Here is a 23,672-nt window from a genome sequence, read left to right on the forward strand (position 1 = left end):
CCAACATGTCAAAATGAAGCAATTAATAACTCTCATGACCTTCTATCACCTCCTTTACAATCCAATTCCCTTTTACCACTACAGGGATTAATCTTCTTCAAAATTCCGCTCTCTTTTCCCCAATTGCCTCCCTATTTGCTTCAATGCTCTCATTGTACTACTTGTTATTCAATTAATAGCTAAAATAATCAAACTAATTAACAACACTTGCCTTTAATTACTTCATATGTACCTTCTTCGGTGTGGAGCTTATTAGAAGTGGTTGTAAACCCAAAGGTTGCAATTACAGTTGCAACAAAAATAAACGTAAGAAGAAAGAGCTCTAGAGATGCTCCCATTTGAGTTGTTTGACTGCGAAACTTTTGAGCTAAAAATGAAGAAGCATTGTTGCCACCACTAAAACTGTGTTATTAAATTGAGTAATATCTCTTTTTCTTTAATTTAAGTACTCGTGGTTTTCAATAGATATAAAGATGGCTAAGGGCATCCATAAATTTTTTTAACCAACCTAATTAGATTCTCATGTCAATTACTAACCAATCAAATCTTATACGACAAATGCTTTCATTACTACCTCACTGCATTTAATTTTTTTTTAATATTTCATGGTTTTAAAAATAAATGTTAAAGAAATAATTTGGTATATATTTTTTAATTCATCATTATATAAATTTTAATTGTATATTAATGACTCATTAAAGATAAGGGGATTTATGTTATTTTTGAAATTTCATGGAGAATTTTATTATTTGATTAAATCGTAAGGGGTCGAGAAAACCCCAGTTATATAATATCAATCAAAGACGATCTATATATATATACCGAGGTAATGTCATCTTATATTACTTGATTACCACGTTTGGTTGTCAAGTAATATAAGATTCCAATAATCTTCCAATGCCAATAATAGTTACTGTTGGTAATTGTTGATATTTTTGTCAAACTTATGTTATCGTGGACAATGAATTGTTGAGCAAATATGTGCATGCATCGTTCTTATGTGCAACCATCTGCTGTTTTACACATTTTTCCAAGTGCCATTTTCTCTTTGTTGTCTTGCCCATCAAGCTAATTTTAACTCATGGTATATTTGTGTGAGCTAACTTTACAGGTGTCACAATTTCCTTATGTGGTTCTAAAAGATTATAAGCCTTTGTCTATGGTCCTGTAAGAAAGAGAAATTATATGTTTGCAGTCCAACAAAAAGTTGGAATTCTTTTTGTCCTCCTCATGTACAGCTATGTCAGGCTTATGCCTTTTGCATTTTCATTTCATATATTCATAGTGGATGTGTGCTTGCACACTTATGTCAGACATATGCATGTTGCATTTTTATTTCACGTTTTACTTCGTGTGTTCGCACAATTTTTTGTTGTGCTAACATCACATGTTTGACTCATTTTTCACAAGTTGCATTTTTATCTTTATCAACTGAGATATTTTTTGTCCATCTGTTGTGTTGTCATGAGGACTACCTATAGGTGTCCCAATATCCTCTTTTGGTCCAGGGAAATAAGTTTTTTCCCTTTTTGGTTGTGGTCCTAAAAGATTGGAGGAATCTTTTCAATTTTTGGACTAACATATGTTAGCCCTTGTTTGCTGACTTGGCAAGAATTGGGGAGCACGAAATTAGCCTATATCATCTTCATTCTTGCTCGTTTGAAAAGCTAACCTTTTGATATTTTAGTTGCTTGTGCTTTGAAATTTTCAGAGAGTTTTTATTCCTCAAAGGTTCACCTTATGTTATTGTGCCAAACCTTCATCATATCTTATACTTGTTGAATGGCGATTGGAACTTTGTTCCATTGTTGATGTTGGAGCATGGCTTTGACCTGTGAACTAGGGTTGAGCTCAAGTGTCCTTTGAGCGTGTTCCCGATGTGAAGAGGTCCTTGGAGCAACAAGACATTAGAGATTTAGATGGTGGTGTTTAGTGTAATTACTAGAATAGGGAGTTCTCTTTGTTGTAGCTAAAATCAAGTTTGAGCTATATCTTCTAATGTTTGTTGTTTAGTGGATTTGCTTCGATCTAGACAAGGTCCCATGGATGTAGGGTAAGAATAGTTTTAGCCGAACCATGTATATGCTGGTGTGCTTTACATTTATTGTTTATGGATGATTGATTCATGTTTAACTTGCTAACCATTAATCAATTTGGTAAAAACTTCCGTTACCCTTTAAAAATGGGTACCTAAACATTATCTAGAGTTCACCAACTCTAACAAGTGGTATCAGAGCTTATTCTAATAAGTTCTTTCAATTGATCCTTACCAATTTTGTTTGTTTTCACCATCTGATTGGTTTTGTGTTTGGTCAAAATATGGTCTGTTGACGTGTTATTTTTTTGTCTACTGCTTGTTCGTGTGTGCACATCAGTTTGTTGTTCTCACATCTGTCTGAGTGTTTACCATCATGAGCTTCTCTACTAAATGAGGGTTAGCTCATAGACCACCCCTATTAAAAGGTCCTAACCACCATACATGGAGACCTAGGATGCATGCTTTTCTTAAGTCCATTGATGAACGAGTTTGGTCCATGGTTGTGAATGGTTGGACAACCTCAGTTATTGTTGAAAATGAAGTGTCTAGACCAAAACCCATTGTTGATTGGACCACTCTGGGTTAACTAGAGCAAATTATAACTCTAAAGCCATTCATGCTCTTTTCAATGTCGTTAATGTGAACCAAATGAAAGTCACAGCCAACTGTGAGCTTGCCAAGGATATTGGATAGGCTTCAAGTAAAAAATGAAGGTATTAGTGCTATTAAACGAAATAGACTTAGAAGACTTGTGACTGATTTTGAAAATTTGAATATGCATGTTATGGTAGAATTTGTGATGTGTCTAATGAATGTTTTGCTTTGAGAAAAAATTATTCTAACGTTGAACTTGTCAGGAAAGTTCTTTGCTCTCTTCCCAAGAGATTCATGTCAACCACCATAGAAGAATTCCATGATGTGGACTCTATGGACATTGATGAACTCATCGGCTCTCTTCAAACCTTTGAGCTAAATATGAAATGATGGGACAATTAGAAACCGAGCAAAGGTTTGGCTCTCAAACATGAGGTATATTTTGAACTTATTGAAAAAGTGGATTCAAATGGTTTGGATAATGAAAATTTGCTTTACTCACAAAGAATTTTGCAATGCTTTTGAAGAAAAACATGAAAAAGCCTTTTGAGAGTGGAAATGGTAGAAAACCTTTTGTGAAAAAGTTTTATGACCAGCAAACCCCTAGTACCAAAAAGATTTTCGAAAGATAAAGAAAAGAAAAATAAGGGTATCAAGTGCTTTGAGTGTGAGGGGTTTGGGCATATACAATTTGAGTGTGCTAACACACTAAAAAAGAAGAAAGGTAAGGCAATGGTTGCCATGTTGAGTGAGAGTGACCAAGATGAAAGTGAGATTGAGGAAGATGAGTCCAGTGATAATGAGTAGTCAGATTTGTGATAGGAACTTTGTGGTTCAATTTTCTAAGAACAAATGTCAAGTCTTGAATGGTGAAGGTATCTCCTTACTAGAAGGAAAAAGATCTAATGAGAATATTTGCTCTCTGGTGATTTCCCTCCATATTATTTCATCCTTTCCTCCAAATGACATTGTTGGTGGGGGTACAAATTGAATGCTAAGCATTTTTTGACAAAATTACAATTTCATCCCCTAAAATGACAATTCTGGGACAAAAAAGAATTCATCCCTGAATTAAACATTTGTTGTAGTTCCAAAATTCATACCTAAAAATGTATTTTTCACAATCTATAACAAAATAATATTTCGTCCCTAATAAGTTTTTCAAATTTTGTACAATTAGAGACAAAAAAAATTCGTCCCAGAAGAAAAAGGTTTTTAGCTACAAAATTGTTCATCCAAAAATAATAAATTTCGTCCCTAAAAATGTATTTTTACAATCGAGGACAAAATCATATTTCGTCCCTAATAAGTTTTCCAAATTTTGTACAATTAGAGACAAAAAATTTCGTCCCAAAAAAATAAGGTTTTTAGCTACAAAATTTTTCGTCTAGAAACAATAGTTTCATCCCATATTGATTTCCCTCCATATTATTCCATCCTTCCCTCCAAATGGCACTGTTGGTGCGGGAGGAAATTGAGTGCTAAGCATTTTGTGACAAAATTATAATTTTGTCCCCTAAAATGACCATTTTGGGACAAAACTGAATTCGTCCCTAAATAGTTTGTCCCTAAATTAAAAGTTTGTTGTAGTGTAACCATGTTTCATGTTTCAACTCTAAAATTTAATGCACGAACTTGTGGTATGAGAAACTTGGTCATATGAATTTCAAGGATTTGGTAAGGCTCTAGAAAAACAATATTGTTATAGGGTTACCAAAACTTGAACCTCCCAAAGGTAATATGTGTGGTTCATGCCAACAAGGTAAACAAACCAAGAACTCTCATAAAGCTTTATCTTATCTCAATACCTCTAATGTGTTGGAGTTACTTCATATGGATCTAATGGGTCTTATGCAAACTGACAGCTTAAGAGGTAAGAGATATGTGTTTGTTTGTGTTGATGAGTTTTTAGATTTGCTTGGGTTGATTTTCTAAAATAGAAATCTAATTCCTTCAATGCTTTTGAAAAACTAGTCAAAAGATTACAAGTTGAGAAGAGTAGCATGGCTAAAAGGATTGTGAGAACTAGAAGTGATCATGGTAAGGAATTTGAGAACACTGATTTTGCCAATTTTATGATATGCAGTGTATCTACCATAAATTTTCTACCACAAAAATAGCCCAACAAAATGATGTGGTGGAAAGAAAAAATAGAGTTCTTCCGGAAATGGCTAGGGTGATGTTTAATGCCGAAAAGCTTCCCAAAAGACTTTAGGTTGAAGCCATAAATATAGCATGTCACATTTCCAACAGAGTGTTTCTTAGAAAAGGTACCAATCAAACTCCTTATGAGTTATAGAAAGGTAAGAAACCTGATCTCTCTTTCCTCCATGTCTATGGATGCAAATGTTATGTGTTAAATGATAGAGAGAAATTGGGAAAGTTTGACGCAAGGAGTGATGAGGGGGTATATCTTGGATATTCCTCAAATAGTAGAGCTTTCAAGATCTATAACATGCGTACTGAATGCATTATATAATCTTTTAATGTTGTGTTTATTGATGTGGAAGATTTTTTGGAATATTCACAAGAAGGTGAAATTGGTGAAATATCTGCTCCGAGTGTGCCCATAGAAGAAAACGGTGTGAACACACCTGAGCCATAAGAACCAAAAACTTCCACGAGTGTGCCCACATCTTCTTATGCTAAAGCAATTGGACATCATCTTGCCGATGAAGTTGTTCTGGTTCTTCATTACATAATAATGGGATTGAGGTTACTGTAGATTTAACTGAGGAGATTGCACAGAGAAATACTTCAAGAAGGAAAGATGCAAATGAGGTAATGGTTACTTAAAGGAGAAGAAAAAGTGAGATTAACCATCTTTGTTATGTGTACCTTGCAGAGCCAAAGAATGTCAAACAAGCTCTTGAGAATGATTGCTGGATAGATGTCATGCATGAAGAGCTTGAGCAATTTGAAAGGAATGATGTGTGGACTCTTGTGCCAATGCCAGAAGGAATCAACATCATCGGAACCAAATGGATTTTCAAGAACAAAACCGATGAATTTGGTAATGTTGTAAGGAACGAATTCAGGCTTGTGGCTTAAGGATACACTCAAGTGAAAGGGATAGACTTCGATGAAACATTTGCTCTTATAGCTAGACTTGAGTCAATCTATTTGCTGATGGCTATTGCTTGTTGCCTAAAGATCAAGTTGTTTCAAATGGACGTAAAAAGCGCTTTCTTGAATGGGTTGTTGTCAGAAGAAGTTTATGTGGAACAACTGGTTGGATTTCAAGATCCACACAAGCCAGATCACGTGTACAGATTGAAAAAGGCTCTTTATGGGTTGAAACAAGCCCCTCAAGCCTGGTATGAGAGATTGACAACCGTTCTTCTTGAGCACAATTACAAGAGATGTAATGCGGATAAAACTTTGTTTGTCAAGCATGTCAATGGTGAAATTTTATGTGCACAAATCTTTGTTGATGATATTATGTTTGTCTCAACTTCTCACACACATTCACATGAATTCATTTATTTAATGAAAAATGAATTTGAAATGAGCATGGTAGGTGAGTTAAATATGTTTCTAGGTCTTCAGATCAAATAATTAGAAAATGACATGTTTGTGTCTCAATCTAAGTATGCTAGAAACATGTTGAAGATGTTTAGTTTAGAAAGTGCAAAACATGCTAGAACACCCATGAGTTCTACCCTTAAGCTGTCCAAAGATGAACATGGTAAGAAGGTAGACAATAAATCGTATCGAAGCATGATTGAAAGCCTCATATATTTAACTGCACATAGACTTGATTTGTGCTTTAGTGTTGGCATATGTTCTAGGTTTCAAGCTAATCCAATTGAATTGCACTTGATTGCAGTGAAAATAATTATGAAATACGTTTCAAGTACAAGTGAATTTGGTTTATGGTATTCATATGATTCTAATAGTTGTTTGCTTGGGTATAGTGATGTTGATTCGGTATAGAGTTTGGATTATCAAAAGAACACTTCGGGAGGCTGTTTCTACCTTAGAAACAACCTTTTCACATGGTATAGCGAGAAACAAAATTCCATATCTCTATCCACTATTGAGGTTGAGTATATTGCCGCACGGAATTGTTGCACATAAGTTTTGTGGTTAAAGCAAATGTTATGTGATTATGGTATTGACCAAGAATGTGTGACTGTGTTGTGTGATAACACTAATGCCATTAACATCTCTAAGAACCATGTGCAACACTTTAGGACTAAGCACATTGACATAAGACATCACTTCATTAGAGAGTTAGTTGAAGAAAAATCATTGCAAGTACACATGTGAGCAGAAAATCCCAATTGGCAGATTTATTTACAAAAGCACTTAACTATGATACTTTTGGTTACTTGAGGAAGTTCATTGGACTATTTCAACTTGAATAGTTGTTTTTTGTTTTGTTGAATAAATCATGAAGGACTTTCCTTTCTTATATTTTGTCAAGATTGTTTATCTGTGCTAGCACTTAGTTATTTGTTTCTCTCTTGCATATGTGCTAATTCTTTTGGGATGTGTCCACACTTTTTGACTCTTGTTATAGCATGACCTTGTCTTATCTTGAGCTGTTTGTTTTATGCTTGTCACATTGTGAAAAAGCTACTCTGCTTATAGTGTGAAAATCATTTTTGAATAATTTTCTAAAATGTAGAGAACCCTATGCTTTGGAAAATCTACCATTAAGAATGATACCTTCTTGTAAGTGTGAAAGCTACACTTGGTTATGTTTTGAGAGTTATTTGCCCTTTGTGTAAAAAAGAAATAGAAAAAGAAAAAGACAAATCATATGTCTTGAAATGCTTTAAAGAAAAATACATAGGGAAGGGGGAGTTTTCCTTGTAAAAAATCTTGCTTGACCAATCCCTCTTGAGGACACTATCACATACGTTAGATGAGCTTTTATGACTATCCTTCTCTTGATTTTGATTAAGGAAGTGTTATTTCAATTGTTAAAATTGTTTGGATTATTCCTTGTGATTTGTGTAAATTTCAAGATTGAGAAATGGATACATAGTTTTTCTATGCATATATTGATATTTCTTGGTCTTTTAAAATCAAGTGAAACTTCTCATGGTCAAGTTGCTAAAGTCACAGAAGGAATCTCTTGCAAAATCTAAACTCGCAATGTCTCAAACTCAATCATCCAAAGCAAAGAAGAAAGGAAAATCAATAGAGAAATCCTCCTCTTTTGGTAAAGCTTCTACCTTTATCTCTCTTGAGGCTGAAAAATGCTATAAGGAGCACATTGTTTGTAGGACACTTGTTTGTGAGTCAAATGTGAAGTTGAGTGATTTTCCTGAGATTTTAAAGATTCTTAATAAAAGAAAATGGGTAAAATTAGTTAGTGATCCTGTTGTCCCCATTCAAGCTCTTGTTCAATAGTTTTATGCCAATTTTGGCAATAACATTGATAAACTTGGTGAACATTACAATCAAGTATGTGTTCGGAAATATGGGTAGATTTCAATGTTGATGTGATTAGGAATATACTTGATTTGCCTGCTGTTGAGAATCCTTACAAGTTGGATTTTCTTGATATGGATGTTGTAATCAAAGTGTTGTCTAGTGGGTCTATTACAAAATGGCCTAGATGTGGTTATCTACAACCTAGTGTGCTTTCTCCTCTCTACAAGGGTTTGTTCAAAATTTCCTTGTCAAATTGGTCTTCATCCATGCATAGCTCAACTGTTAGGGTAGATAGAGCACAACTCATTTACGGAATATGGACTGGTAAGAAGATCGACCTTGCGTTCTTAATGTACTCCTACATTAGAGTAGCCGCAAAGACTATGAATACAATTCAAATGTTTCCATTTCCCTCCCTTATACCCATAGGATCATAGCTCCCCATAATCCAAAGCATCATGAAGTGGAGCCTTGCTTGAAGCTTAAAACGATCACTTGAGGATCATTTAGACAACCTCCAATGGATGTTCCTTCGTATCCATTGTTGATTCTTTAAGACCTAACACTTGGCAATCTAAGTTATTAATTTGACGAGATGCAGGTTTTGAAGAAGACTATGGGACGTGTGTGCCAACAGATGCTCCAGCACATGAAGGAGATTAGGGGTGATTAGTTCCAAGTACCCTACATTTTTTGAACCGGAACCGACGGCTCCAAAAATTTGGAACCAGAACAAGAACTGATGGTTTTAGTTCTTAGGTACCCATAACCAAAACCTATACCAACGATTCCGATTTCGGGTACCCTAAAAAATTACATTTACCCCCCAAAAGTTTATAAAATGACCAAAAAACCCTTAAAACTTACAAATACCTTCTCACTTGGTACTTGTTAACAAAAATAAAATAAAATTATGTGTGTACTGTCACCCCCAGAAATATTGTCAATTAATAATAATATGATTAGATTTGGAAAACAATGAAACGTGGGATACATTAATTAACCTAATTAAATAAATTGTATTTAACCATGTCATTAATCAAATTGGATGTATCCTAATCAACCAATTAATTAGTTGCCCACTCTGACGATATGATGTTTTGTTTCACATCAAACAAGCAAATATTTCACGTGTGATTCAAGAATCAAGATCTTTGAGGCCCAAAATTATTTGTGATTTAAATAAAAATAAATGTACTTTGAAGTTGAACGTCCATGATTGGAAGAGTATTAACTAACAAGAAAGAATGGTGGCCGTGCGATGAAACAGTGACTGATTAGGCATGTGTCTGTGTGGGTGATACCGGTATGTGTATTGCCTGACTGCGTGTTTTTCGAGACAATTTCCAATTAATTTAATCCTAGGTGTAACTGTCAATCATGAAACATCCATCAAATTTCCAATCATTGAAGCTTAATTGTGGATAGAGGCATTTCTAGAATGTGCCCACTCGCACCGTAATTTATGTTACATCACAAAGTTTATAAAAATTACAAAAACACCCCACTCTTTAATGTTATTTCATATCAATCTTAGTTTCGGTTCCTGACTATAGAACTTAAAATCGAAACCGAAACCATACAATATCTTAGAACCAGAACCTACCTGTAGACGGCCGATTCCGAGTAGGAATCGAAATCAAACCTCGAATACTCGTCGGTTCTGGTTCTGATCGGTTCTTTTGAACACCCTTAAAGTAGATGCATTATTCTTTTAGTGCTCAAATTGACAAGCTGGAGGAAGTTGTGAAGAAATCAAAGAGTGCCTTTGGTTCACTCTCTCCTACCCCTAAAGATCTTTGCACAAGTCCAGAAAAAGAAGTAAAAGATCATGCACTTGCTAACGATATCCCTGCCTCCTCTGTTCCTACTACCGATGTCTCTGACTCTGCTGCTCAGACATCCTCTGCTACTCCTAAAGGAAAATGAACAAAAAGAAAAGCTAGAAGATTAATGTGTTAGAGTAGGTGCACTAGCGCCAATGTTTTAGCTCTTGTAAACTCATTTCAAATAAATGAATAAAAGGTATCTCTTATTTATGAGCATATATACTATAGCATCTATTTACTGTATGTAAAAAAAATAGTATATGTCTTTAGAAAGGTTGAAACCAGTGACGAGGGAATTAAGTGTTATAAATCGTAATTGTGAGAACCCTATAAGCACAAATGGTGGCCCATCTTAAACCGTCTGTAGTCATAGTATAAATCTAACCAAGGACATAGATTATATGGAGAGACTATCATCGCATTGAATGACCCTATTGAAAGGTAGTGACATATCTCACATGTCAAGGTTGTGGGCATCAACCTGGTGCAACGCGTGGGGCTTGCTTGTGCAAGTACACTAGACTGACCCATCAGAGGATTCCACACGAGATGGTAAACTAGTGTTATGTAATATATCTTCTTACAGATGGTGGTGTATGTGGTCCTTCAACTTGAGATCACCAGAGCGCCGTGTAAATATCGTGCGATTTGACACTATGCTAACATCGTCTCTTTTAGGGATTACCAGAATGATAGTGATTGGTTACATCAAGAAGTACACTATGGCTATGGTGGATCAATAAAGGATTCAATAATCCTGGTTACAGGAGATCTTATCTCAACGAGATATTTGGTTAAAGAACTACAACCTCAAACCTGTGGTCACAATGGAATCTAATTAGTGCTCGAATCCAATTTTATAGTTTTCAAATTCAAGAACCAAATATAGAACATGTCAAGGTAGCTTTTGAGGTAGACATTATTTTTGTACCTCAAACCTTGATGAGATAAAAGATGATGAATTTGATCGAATTGCACAGTAACCATACCATAGACAAGGTAAGCCTAAATCGCTAATTCTTTAGTTACCTTGAGTCATGATGCCTTACTAGAGACCAATCTTGATTGGTGTACGAAAACACTAACTGCTTGATGCTTAATTAGTTATCAGGACACTGCCGACAAAGTGACCTTCAGGTCACACACATATAAGGTAGTTAAGTGAGAAATGGAAATGGAAGGACCAATCTTGTCCTTGGGCCGAAGAGGGTGTTTCGGTAATTTGGGAGTCCATGTGCATTTTTGACATTATGGGCGAAAAGGGCACTTTGGTAATTTTTCTAAGGGGTTGATGCCATTATCCAATTTATTAGAGAAGTTTATAGAAAATTGGAATCATATTACTTTTAATTAATATAGAGAATATATATTTAATTTAATTAAATATATATTAAAACCCATTTATTAAATACGATAAATATATATAGATTAAATAAATAGTAATATTTATTTAATTAGAATATGTATTTATATAGGAATTAAATAAATAGGAATATTTATTTAATTAGGATTCATATTTAAGGAGAATATCTTTAAGAGATATTCTAATCCCTTATATCAAGGATTGCAATCCAATTCAAATAGGAATTAAAAGGATTGTAATCCAATCCAAATAGGAAGTAAGGATTTACAATCCTTATTGGATTCTTATTTGGGATTTCCTATATAAAGGGTCATTGGGTTTTAATTTAATAGAGCAATTCCCATAAAGTTAATTTTGTAAATTGAATAGCAAAATTAACTCTCCCATTCACGCCAAACCCTAGCCACCTTGTGAGTTTTTCTCACACAAATTTCCGCCACCTTCACTTAAGCCCTCCAATTGATCTAGTAGTCAATCCAAGGGTGATCTTGAGCCTGCCTTCATCTAGATACCGACGGACTCAATCCTACGTTGGATTGATAGCGATTAGTTGGAAAGATCTAGAGGAGGAGCCGCCAACGGAGGTAAATCACATAACCTTGTATGTTTTTATATGTTGATTATTCAATTTGAATCATGATCTTGGGTTAGGGAATGATGCCATGGCAAAGAAAATTTTTGTTGTTATTCTGCGCTTGCCACAACATGGTTCTTGCACAATGGTCCTTACTCGTAAATCAGCTCATTACTAAGGTTTCGTTCAAACCTATGAACAAAGAGGGGGAGTGGAGTGTAGCTGTTGTGTTTTTGATAATATCTTTTGTTGCATATTTGAACTTATTTGGGATGTTTATTTTTCTTGGTTCATATGAACTATTTAACTTTGATGCTTTTTTGTTGAGGGGGAGTGTATCCTTTTGTTGTCGTAGTTAACTCTCTTAAGGGGAGTTTGTTTGTTTTTGTTGAACTCTTTGCAGTTTTCAGTTTCATATTTGCCTTATATGTTTTGTGTTACTTTTTGTTTAATTTGTGTGTTCAACACTCATTATTGTTTTGTTTATTTCTTATCTCTATTTATATGATGTTGTTTGTTTTTGTAAGACAAGTTTGTATTAATCCTATGATCAATTTGTTGCTTTGTTCATAAGTTTGACAAAGGGAGAGATTATTGAATATTTTGTCAAACTTATGTTGTGTGTTTACACAATTATGTGTAACTAATGCTTTTTGCAATTTCATTATGAGTGTGTGCATAGATGATGTGTTTCCTTGCCCCCGTATGTCACACGTATGTCACCATATGCATGTTGGAATTATTTCGCATTTTATCGCGATTATGTGCACACTTTCTTTTTGCGCTAACATCTGCATATCTGATTCATTTTGCACAAGTTACATTTACATTTTATGCTGAGATCTTTTTTATATCTGATATGCTGGTGTGAAGACCATTTATTAGGGGTGAGTGTTCCGAGTACCCTGCACTTTCCGGGGAAACCGACTGGAACCGCACAGTGCAGGTTCCCAAAAAAAGGAACCGAAATCGGAACAGCACAATACAGGTTCTTCAATTCAAGGAACCGGAACCTAAAATGCAGGTTGGTTCCTTTCAAGGGTACCCTATAAAAAATCAATTACCCCCCTATTAGTTTAAAAATGACAAAATACTTTAAAAGTTTACAAATCCACCCCTAACAAATTTGATTATTCATTCATTTGTGTCCAATGTAACTCATAACCTGTAATCTCTAGGCAACACTTGAATTCAATCAATTCATCACAATTCACATAAAATTCGTCAATCAAAACCAAAACACAAACAATTATTTATCACAATTCACATAAAATAACTTCACCAAAATAATCAAACACAACAATAGAAAGTTAGAAACTGTCACCAACAATTATAGTATGACACTTAATTAGTTAAATGTTATATAATTAAGTAATCATACTATAATGTATGTTATAAAACTTATAATTATTTAAGAGTTATTTAACAATAATGTAATGTTATAACAATTAAATTTCTAATAATTTAATAATTACTTATGTTTAATGTTTATAATATAATGTCATAATTAATTAAGTAATCATTTAATTGTGTATGTTATAATTAATTAGTGATCACACTACAATGTAATTGTAATGTTATAATTATTAAGTGATCATACTACAGTAATTGTAATGTTTAATTATTAGTAATTACTATTAATATATGTAATGTTATAATTAATTAAATTGTTAATCATTTAATTAAGTATTGTAATATTGTTTATAATAGAATGTTATATTATTAAGTAATTATACTATAATTTTAATGTAATGTTATAATTAATAAATTCTAATCATTTAATTAAGTATTGTGTAATTAGTAAATTACTAATGTTTATAATATAAGTTATAATTAATTAAGTAATCATTTAATATTTTAATTATGTAATGTTATGTAATTATTGATCATCTATAATAGTATAATTGTATGTTAATATGTTACAATGAATTAAGTAATCATACTATAATCTATATTAAATATTATAATTAATTAAATTTCTAATTATTTATTAATATACTAATATTTATAGAAATGTTATAATTGATTTAGTATCATATTATAATAATAATAATGTTATAATTAATTAAATTTTAATCGTTTAATTAATAATAATATAATATAGTAAATTACTAATGTTTATAATGTAATGTTATAATTCATAACTAATATATATAATTAACTATGTAATGCTATAGTTAAGTAAGTGATCATAATATAATGTATATAATATGTTTATTTTATTGAGTATTATTTAACTATAATGTAATGCTTTTAATGTTTATAATGTAATGTTTATAGGTAAGTTATAATTAATTAAATTTCTAATCATTTAATTAAGTATTGTGCTAATGTTTATATAGTAATATAGTAATTACTAATGTTTATAATATAATATCATACTCATAATACTTGGTAATTATTTAATTATGTAATGTTATAATTATTATGTGATCATACTATAATGTAATGTTATAGTGATTAAGTAATCAGATTATAATGTTTAATGTAATATAATTAATAAAATTTTTAATCATTATTAAGTAATGTAATAATAATAATGTAGTAAATTACAATGTTTTAATGTAATGTTATAATTTATCATTATAAGTAATCATTTAACTATGAAATGCTATAATTAATTAAGTAATCATAATATAATGTAATGTAATAATGTTATAATTTAATAATAATTATTTAACTAAATGTAATATTTAATTAATTAAATTTCTAATCATTTAATTAGTAATCATTTTTTATAATGTAATGTTATAATTAATGTTTATAATATAATGTCATAATCAATTAATAATCATCTAATATATAATGTTATAATTAATTATGTAATCAACTAATCATATTATAATGAAATATTGAAATGTTACAATGATTAAGTATCCTCCTATAAAATATAAATCTTAATATAATATTATAATAATTTGTTTATACAGAATATTATATTAATTAAGTAATCATTTAATTATAAGTAATGTTACAATTAATTACGGAATCGTACTATAAATTTATAATGTAATGTTGTAATTAATTGAATTTCTAATCATTTAATTAAGTATTATGCTAAATTGCTAATGTTTAGTAATAAATTAGTAATTACTAATATTTATAATATATGTCATAATCAATTAAGTAACCATTTATTATGTAATGCACTAATGCAGTAATATTATAATTAATTATGTAATCATACTATATGTAATGTTTATAGTGAATTAAGTAATCATACTATAAATCTTTAATGTAATATTATAATTAATTAAATTTTTAATCATTTAATTAAGTTTGTACTAATGTTTATAATGAAATGTTGTAATTGATTAAGTAATTATACTATAAATCTAAATGTAATGCTCTAATTAATTAATTTTAATTATTAATTAGTAATATACTAAATGTTATAACTTATAAGTCAATTAATTAAGTAGTAATCATAATGTAATGCTATAATTAATTATACTATAAATCAATTAAGTAATGTTATAAAATTATAATTAATTAAGTAGTCATTTAACTATAATGTAATGTTATAAACTTATAATTGATTAAGTTGATATTTAACTAGTAATTAAATTTATTAATGTTTATCATTTATCATATATAATTAATTAATTGCTAATTTACTATAGATATACTTAGAACTTGATAATTGAAGTAATAACTACATATATTATTATTCAATCAAATTACTATTTTATTCAAAAATGGTTCTTTTTATAACATTAAAATTTAAACACACTTTTTTAATTGGATCATAATTCCAATTATTCACTTAATTAATGAAAACTTTAATATTAATATATTAAAGTTTTTAATATGGTGTAATTTATATGTAATAAGTATAATTGTATTAGTATATTTATTTAATTAGGTTATTCTAAAAATTTAACTTTTTCTATTTTAAATTTTTTTATATGTAAAATAATAGAAACCCCCCATTATTCACAAATATTTCATTACAGTCTAGGTTCCAAAACAGGTTCCAAACAGGTTCCAAAACAGGTTCCAAAATAGGTTCCAAACAGGTTCCAAAACAGGTTCCAAAATAAGTTCCAAACAGGTTCCAAAACAAGTTCCAAAACAAGTTCCAAACAGATTCCAAAACAGGTTCTAAAAATCGATTCCAAACCAGGTACCCGCTACAGGTTCCAAATAGGGTACCCTTTTTAGGTTTTTTTTCCAGGTTTCAGTTCCGGTTCTGATTCCTCCACACACAAGAACCGAAACCGGAACCGCACAGTTTCGGTTCCAAAAAATTGGAAATGGAACCTACCCGCACAGTGCCGGTTCCGGGTAGGTTCCGTTTCCAGTTCCGATTCTACCCGCTGCCCATGCTCACCCCTACGGCACTTATAGGTGTCCCAAATATTCAGAAGTGGTCCTGAAAAACTGGTATTTCCTTTTTCAGCTATGGTCCCAAAAGTTTGGTGGAATCTTTTTCCTCTTTTAGACCAACACATATCAGCCCTTGTCTACTAAGTTGGCATGAATTGTTGCACAAGAAAATCTTCTTTATTATCTTCATTCTTGTACATTTTTGAGCTAACCAGAATATCCATTTTGTTGGTGCTTTGAACTTTTTAGAGAGTTGTTTCTTGGTTAGGTTCATTTTTATGGGTTTGTGCTAAAACCATTTTGTTTATCTTCTTTGTTGAATGGCAACTGTAAAGAGGTTCGATTGTTGATGCTGGAGCATGTCTCCAGCATGTGAAGCTTGGGAGGAGCTCAAGCATGTTCGGGAGTGTTCCTAGTGTGTGAAGCAATCCAAGAGTGACGAAGCATTAGGGAATCAGAGGGTGATGTTTAGTGTATCGTAGAACAGAGAGTCCACTTTACTCTAAAATCAACTCTGAATGTTTATTCTTGTAATGTTTGATGTTATAATGGATTAGCTTCGATCTGGACGAGGTCCCATGGATGTAGGCTAAGAGTGGATTTAGTCAAACCATGTATATACTTGTGTTCTTTATGTTTTCCTACTTATGGTTGTTGATTGACACTTAACTTGATAATGTTTAATCAACATATATGGTAAAAACATTTCCATTGTGTTATTAAAAATGGGTACCTAAACATTTACTAGAGTTCGTTAACTCTAACAGGAAAGAATCTCAAAGAGAAAAGAAAATAATCTCAAGGAAAAAAAGAAAAATGATCTCTTCGAATATTCTTTGATCATATTAGTTTTCACTAATTAATTGGATGCTTGATTCCTACACCTTATTCTATAACTATTTGTCTTTGGTTTTCTTTGGTTGCTATTAGTGGAGCAAGGCTACAACGAGACGGTCAGACAACTCAAGGCTTGTGGTCCAAGTAAGGAAAGGAAGACAATGAATGATATACATCCGACCCATTTTCAATTGGATTTCTGTGTTTACTCTTCAATTGTAACCTGAGTTATATGCCTATAATTTTTTATTGTAATAATTCCAAAAGACCACTATGGAGGAATATTTTTTATTACAATTATATCTTCACTTAAAGTAGAATACAAGGGTTTAAGAAGAAATTGGTGGGGGCTAAAAATTATTTATCAATATATATGTTTCAACCTTTAATTAAGAGATGTAGACAAAATAACACGATATAATACTGACCATTGAAACTGAGACAACACATTAACATCAACAGAGCCAATTTTAATATCGTTAGCTGTTGCCTTGAAAATGAAATTATTGTTTTAACAATGAGCACCATGCATAACTAGTTTAGGTTTGAATTAAAGCAGCATATAGAAGCTGGTTCCAAGTATCAGGAACACCGGCCAAGCACCAGTGGCTGCAGTCAGGAACTTTGTGGCCGCCGATGCCATAGTAGGAAGGATGACCATCTTTTCTTAACTGTGATAATCTTGTCACGTTCAGCAAATACACCGGATTTCTCATTCTTCTTATCACTTTCTCCACTACTATCTCTGCTTTATGTTCACCTCCTGGATACTTTGACCCCATTACTGGTTTTGTTTGTTTCTCACAACTTGCACTTGATTCCCCCCAATCAACTCCACTGTTACGTTTCATTAAAAATTAATAATATAATTAATATCCGTTGTTAACTTATAATTAAGTTAAATTCTCTAATAATTGTTTATTTTTGTTGATAATTAGTGTTTTTGAAAAAAGTATTATAAACCCTTCTAGTTTAGTCATCAATATTACCCCAAGAAAAGCAACAAAATCCCCTCTAATAAGAAGGTTGGCCAAATCGTTCTTGTCACATGTGAATAATGAAAATTTGCTTTTATATATATAGTTATTCTCTAATGTGGACGTCCTAAATTTTTGAATATGTGAGCCGAAGGTGAGTGTCCAGTTGTTCCCTTCAAAAGATTTATAATCAAGATGCTTACCTTGGATGTGCATATTAAAAAATTTCAAGACATCCTCATTATATATATATATATATTATCATAAAGTACTTTTAAGGTTTGCCTTTTTATCACGTGAAGAATAACTTTGCCAATTTTTATCAAGGATACCACTTACAGTTTTAAAAGTATATCACTGACACCCCTTTGTCCTCAATCCATCAAATTGACATTATAATTAAATAGGTAAAGTATTATAATACTTCTTAATATGTTATTCCACAAGTGTCCAATTAAATATATTTTTTAAAATTACAAAAGAGAATTAAAAATTAAAATAAAAGATAAAAAAATGGAGTTAGGGCAAAGAAATTTCAACGATATGGTTTTAAAATTGTAAGGGGAAGTATGATAAAACTTGACAAAATTACACGTAAATATGATAAAACTTTACAAAGTTACCATGAGAATGAAATGCTTTTAAAACTATAAGGGATATCTTTGATAAAAATTGGCAAAATTGTTCTCAACATGATAAAAACGCAAATTTTTATTTACTTGGTACGATCAGGGGTTTATGATAATATCCCATATATATGTAAATTACTTTTAAGGACAATTTACTTACTTGGTATGATCAGGGGAAACCCCTTGAAAGAAGACCTTGGTTTTGGTTTGATCGACATTTGTGTCAACCCAATTAGCCCAAGTGTTCAACGCTTTCTCAAAGGCTACTAAGCGATCCATGTCTTTGATTGTTTCACTTCCATCTTCAATCAAATCCCATCTGCAATTAATTAATGATTAGTTAGGTTAATTAAGAATTAATGAAGATTAATTAATTACTTACGGTTGTTTCCTTCCGGTGTGAAGCCACCAGTGCCATGTGTTGAAGATCAAGACATCGATTTGCCTCCACTGCTTCCCACTTTGAATGGAGTTAAGTTTTAGAATTCGCCCTGTCTTTGTGTTTACAATATCAACCAGAAATGCGTTGCGAGAGAACATCACTTTAGTCTTGAACGTCTGCATGCAAAAAGTCTTTAGAGAATATAACATTATAACTACGACTCCGTTTAATGCATTAATGTTAAAATACTTACAAAATCATGTTGATTTTCAGAAAAATTCTAGTTCTATAATGAAGCTAACTATAATCACCACTGGAAAATTGGTGTTTTCCGACACAGAAAATGGGTCCAAAAACAAGATTCATGTAAAAGAGAGCAATCATATAATGAAGGGGAGGGGAGAATCTCACTGGGAATGTGAAAGTGGAGAGGCCTCCAGTTCTATGTGATTGATAGATAGCGTGTGGCACAGCTTTATGAAGCAAGCATGTGAGTGATTGCCACTGATTTAAACTCAGTGAATCTCCTACAAACATTATGCTTTTCCCTTCAAGCCTCGATAAGAAATCTTGACCATCGAACCTACATCAATCAAGTTTGATTCATATTGTGGATGTGATAAGATTATTCAATATTATTTCTTAAAATGAATTTGGGACAAGATAACATATAAAAATAAATTATACTATAAAATCAGATACGATAATTTAACATATTTCGACATAGTTACATAACTCCCCCCACATCTACGGATAAGAGAGTAACAAAATAAATTCAATGTGCAGTGTTTAACAAATCTTTTTACATCATATATCATGTTCGACTCATATTTTCTCTTACAACATTGAATTGGCTAATCACCCCACTATTTATAAGTAATACATGAGAAAATTATTCCTAATAAAATTCATATTTCCTTATAACAATTATATTCCTTTTTAAATAATTTAATAAAAAAAAGAATTATTAATAAATCATGATAATCAATGATTTAACTAAAGAAAAAATGGAACATATCTCTATTTTGAGGACAAAAATGAGTGAAAGCAACTTAACAACATGTAAAGTCTGTTTAGTGTGCAGAAAATCTAGTAACCTAGAGTTGCAGAGAAATACTGAAAAATTGAAAGATAGAAAAATGATGATAATGCTTCTATATTGATTTTTCAAGTTCAAGAAACATCCTTTTATACTACAATCTATTGATCAATATGAAAGATGATCTCAGCCATTGGTTCATCTTTTAAGAATCACAGAAAAACAGAGGAGACTTGACTGCCGTTGGACTTGCAGGGAGTGAGAGCAACTTGTTCAGCAATTTGATCAACTTGCTAAAAAAATAATTAAAAAAATAAAAAAAATAAATAAAAAAATAAATTTGGGCGGGAAACATAACTGAAAAATAACAACTTCAGCTAACCAAAATAACAGTCCTGACTCCAGCGCATTTATTTGTTGTTTGAGTTCAGTTTGTATTCTCAATACAACAAAATTAATGTTTGGTTAAGCAATAATCAAGATTGGATGGATGTGAGAAGGTAGTTGTGTAATGGACCCATTGTTGAATGCCTGAATTCCTTGATTTATATAAGTCAATAAACTCATCCCAAAAAATAAAATTAAAAGTTTTTATGACAACCAAATGCACATATTCTAGCTTAACAAACAAACAAACAAATAATACTTAAAATCAAAACAAATATAATTTATGAACATTGTCATCATTTTCATGTAGAAAAAGGACCACCATCCATCATCATTTTGTCTTGAATTATCTTATAAACTAAGCTCCCTCACAAATAATATTAGCTAACAACCCATAAACCTCCATCTATCTACCTGCTCAACCTCTATCAATTATGTTTTAGATTAATAAGTTTCAAGGTAAGAGTTTCACTTTTTTAATAGTAAATTCTAGTGTATTTGACTTTTATGTAATGAGTATTCGTTAGTTTGAAAATTCAATTTTAACTCCTATGTGTTTGGTCTTTTCTATAGTGAGCACCTGTCGATTTCAGAAATGTCATCAATTTTATCTTTAAATTTATCAATTCATTAATTGCATTTTTAAAAACATATATTAAATTTTCAACATTATTGACAGAATTTAGATGTTAAATTGATTGAATTTGAATGAATTGTGAAAACGTCATTTTCTTCTAACTTAAATAGAACAATAAAAAAATGGACGTTAGGGTCATATTTCTGAAAACAAAAAGTAATCACTATAAAAAAAAGGCCAAACACACGAGCGTAGGACACATTTCTAAAATTAGACAAATGTTCACTATAAAAAGGACGAACACACTAGGCTTTACCATTTAAGAAAAAAAAAAAAAAAAAAAAACCATTAATATCTAATAACAATGTATCCATATTCTTTTACCACATGGAATTGGATAGATGATTTGAAATATGAGTGATTTAAGATTAGAACTATCCATATTTATATATTTACTATCTTTTACTGTTAATGATTGATAAGTTTCTCCCAAACTTGTATAACTTACTGTTCGATCAAGGTATTAGTCTAACAAACTATTATATACTTATAATGGGAATATTTTATTCTATATTTCTGTTAGTTTGTCAGTGATCTGACAACTTGAAGTTGAGTAAAGAAAAAACTTTCATATATTATGAATAAACAGTATATTAATTAATGTTAATTGCAATTAATTATTTCCATTAATGATTAGATGTCCTAACAAATGGTCAATTAAGTTGAGCTCCAACAATTTCATTTGTTAAAACATACCAACGAATAAATTAAAGGCGACCAACCCTTACAGGATTTTCTAATTAGAAATATTATTTCATTCATATAAAATATAATTTATTATCAAGGATAACATATGTATGAACAAATGTTAATTAATTTTTATTGTTTGCAAGTGTATTATATTTTATTACCAATAATATTCCATATGTGATGGATTCACAAAGAATTTTAATTTATAAGATTGGGGAGAGGAGATAGAAAAGTGCCTAAATTTAATAGAATAATTTAAGGATGAAATCGAAATCCCTTTAATTAATGAAAAAACTTCTATTGTTGATTCTGCATCAAGATGAGACAGACAACTTAACCATCTCTGATTGTCCCACCTGATGATTGTCATATTTTCTATTAGGGATGGTTAATTAACGACGACTACCATGAATATTTGTAAATAATGACAAACTTTCTTCATTAGTGCATGCACTTCTTATACAATTATATAGAGTTTTCTTTTATACAAATATGCAAAATTATATATATATATATATATATATATATATCTTATCATCAAGCCTTTAAACGTTAGATTATATTAATAGTTGAGATTTATTTAAATTAAAATGACATATTATAATTGTAGTGAACCCTAAATTTTCTTCACCTTATCTTTTTTACGTCTTTTATGTTCTCTCTGATCACACGAAATTTTTTTTTTTTTTTTTGATAAACCAGATAATTGCCTCTCTCACGACTCAGAGACAAGATTCCCTAAGTATAGTTAACCCCAATGGCTAAATGTTTTTGAACTAACTCACCTACTATGCAATTGAAATTTTCTTGTTTCAAAGTAATTAAATCAAAATTTCTTGTTTGAAGAGAATTTTGATTTAGGTGGAGTAGAAAAGGCAATTAGGCATGAGAGGCATGCATGCAGAAAGAGCTGGCTTTTAAACAAATTAATTTGTCTTATTATTTGTCTCTACCTAGAGAGTATCGTCTCTTTCAATTTCATGAAATCTAACAAATTAATGAGGCCATAGCCAACTTATAATAATTAATCAAGTAAATAAAAAAAAAAAAAGGGAGGTTACCTTGATAAGTTGCAAGAAGTTGGTTGCCATCTATATTTGAGATAGCCTTTGTCAGGTCTTCCATTCTTCTGACAATCAAATTCTTTCTCTATGAATGGACAATCTCCTTCTCCTGTGTTATAAAGAGGATATGATTCATCTTCAACCCACCTCCCTGAGAAAATATCACATATGCTGGTTCCAATTCCAATCTTTTCACCTGTTTCGTCACCATTATTAATATGAACGTACGGCTCTCCCTCTCCATGAATTTCCTTAATGAGAAGAGAAAGCACCAGAACGAGGATTGCATTTGCAGCAGCCAAGGAACCCATAGAGATAGAGATAGAGATAGCTATGAAACTCAAGATAATATGAGGGAGGATATCTTTAATATATATAGAGGAGATGGCTCATGACTTCAACTTATTGTGTGTGTGTTTAAGGAAGAGAAAGATTTAATACACCCTAAGCTTTTGGTCCAATAATCAAAGTCCTGACCTTTCAAATACTAGGAAATAACCCCCTTAAACTAACAACCATGAATAAAATCTTAACTTTGAAACAACATTTTATGCAGCAACGAAAGAATTAAGAGTGAATTTTAACCTTTTTTCCCTAACGTATAGAGATGAATTATTTGTTCAACCCTTACATGGATTAATGTCTATTAGAATCAAGGGAGTCTATCCTAGTAGTTCAAGCTACACGATCGGGGATACTAGACCCAAACCCCAGGGGGTTAAATGCAATTATTTGTGTTGAAGGAGATTAACCCTTAATGGGAGAATATAAGACTACCCTTAAGGTTTCCGAATTTATCATTTGGAAGACAATTTTCACTTTTTTTTTTTTATCAAATAGACTCTTAAAAGTTTGAAAATTGTACCATGGATACCTCTTTGCCTTAACTCTATTATGTTATTATTTGTCGTAGAT

At 31.4% G+C, this 23,672-nt stretch overlaps 1 protein-coding gene across 2 annotated transcripts; it reads right to left on the reverse strand.

Annotated features, from left to right (window-relative positions):
* Positions 1 to 17,360: 17,360 nt before the first annotated feature.
* LOC116121014 (protein trichome birefringence-like 43) lies at positions 17,361 to 23,138 on the reverse strand. 2 transcript variants are annotated; one of them, XM_031406980.1, is made up of 5 exons: positions 22,755 to 23,138; positions 19,352 to 19,523; positions 18,941 to 19,131; positions 18,719 to 18,877; positions 17,361 to 17,789 (listed from the first exon to the last, which is right to left on the reverse strand). In XM_031406980.1, the coding sequence occupies exons 1-5, from the start codon at positions 23,066 to 23,068 to the stop codon at positions 17,492 to 17,494; spliced, it is 1,134 nt and encodes a 377-aa protein (XP_031262840.1). In that variant the 5' UTR covers positions 23,069 to 23,138; the 3' UTR covers positions 17,361 to 17,491. The 2 variants fall into 2 exon arrangements, with proteins under 2 accessions (XP_031262840.1, XP_031262841.1); XM_031406981.1 differs by having other exon boundaries at positions 18,941 to 19,116; positions 22,755 to 23,135.
* Positions 23,139 to 23,672: the final 534 nt, after the last annotated feature.

Source organism: Pistacia vera, unplaced genomic scaffold, assembly GCF_008641045.1.
Source record: "Pistacia vera cultivar Batoury unplaced genomic scaffold, PisVer_v2 Contig955, whole genome shotgun sequence".
Lineage (NCBI taxonomy): Eukaryota > Viridiplantae > Streptophyta > Magnoliopsida > Sapindales > Anacardiaceae > Pistacia > Pistacia vera.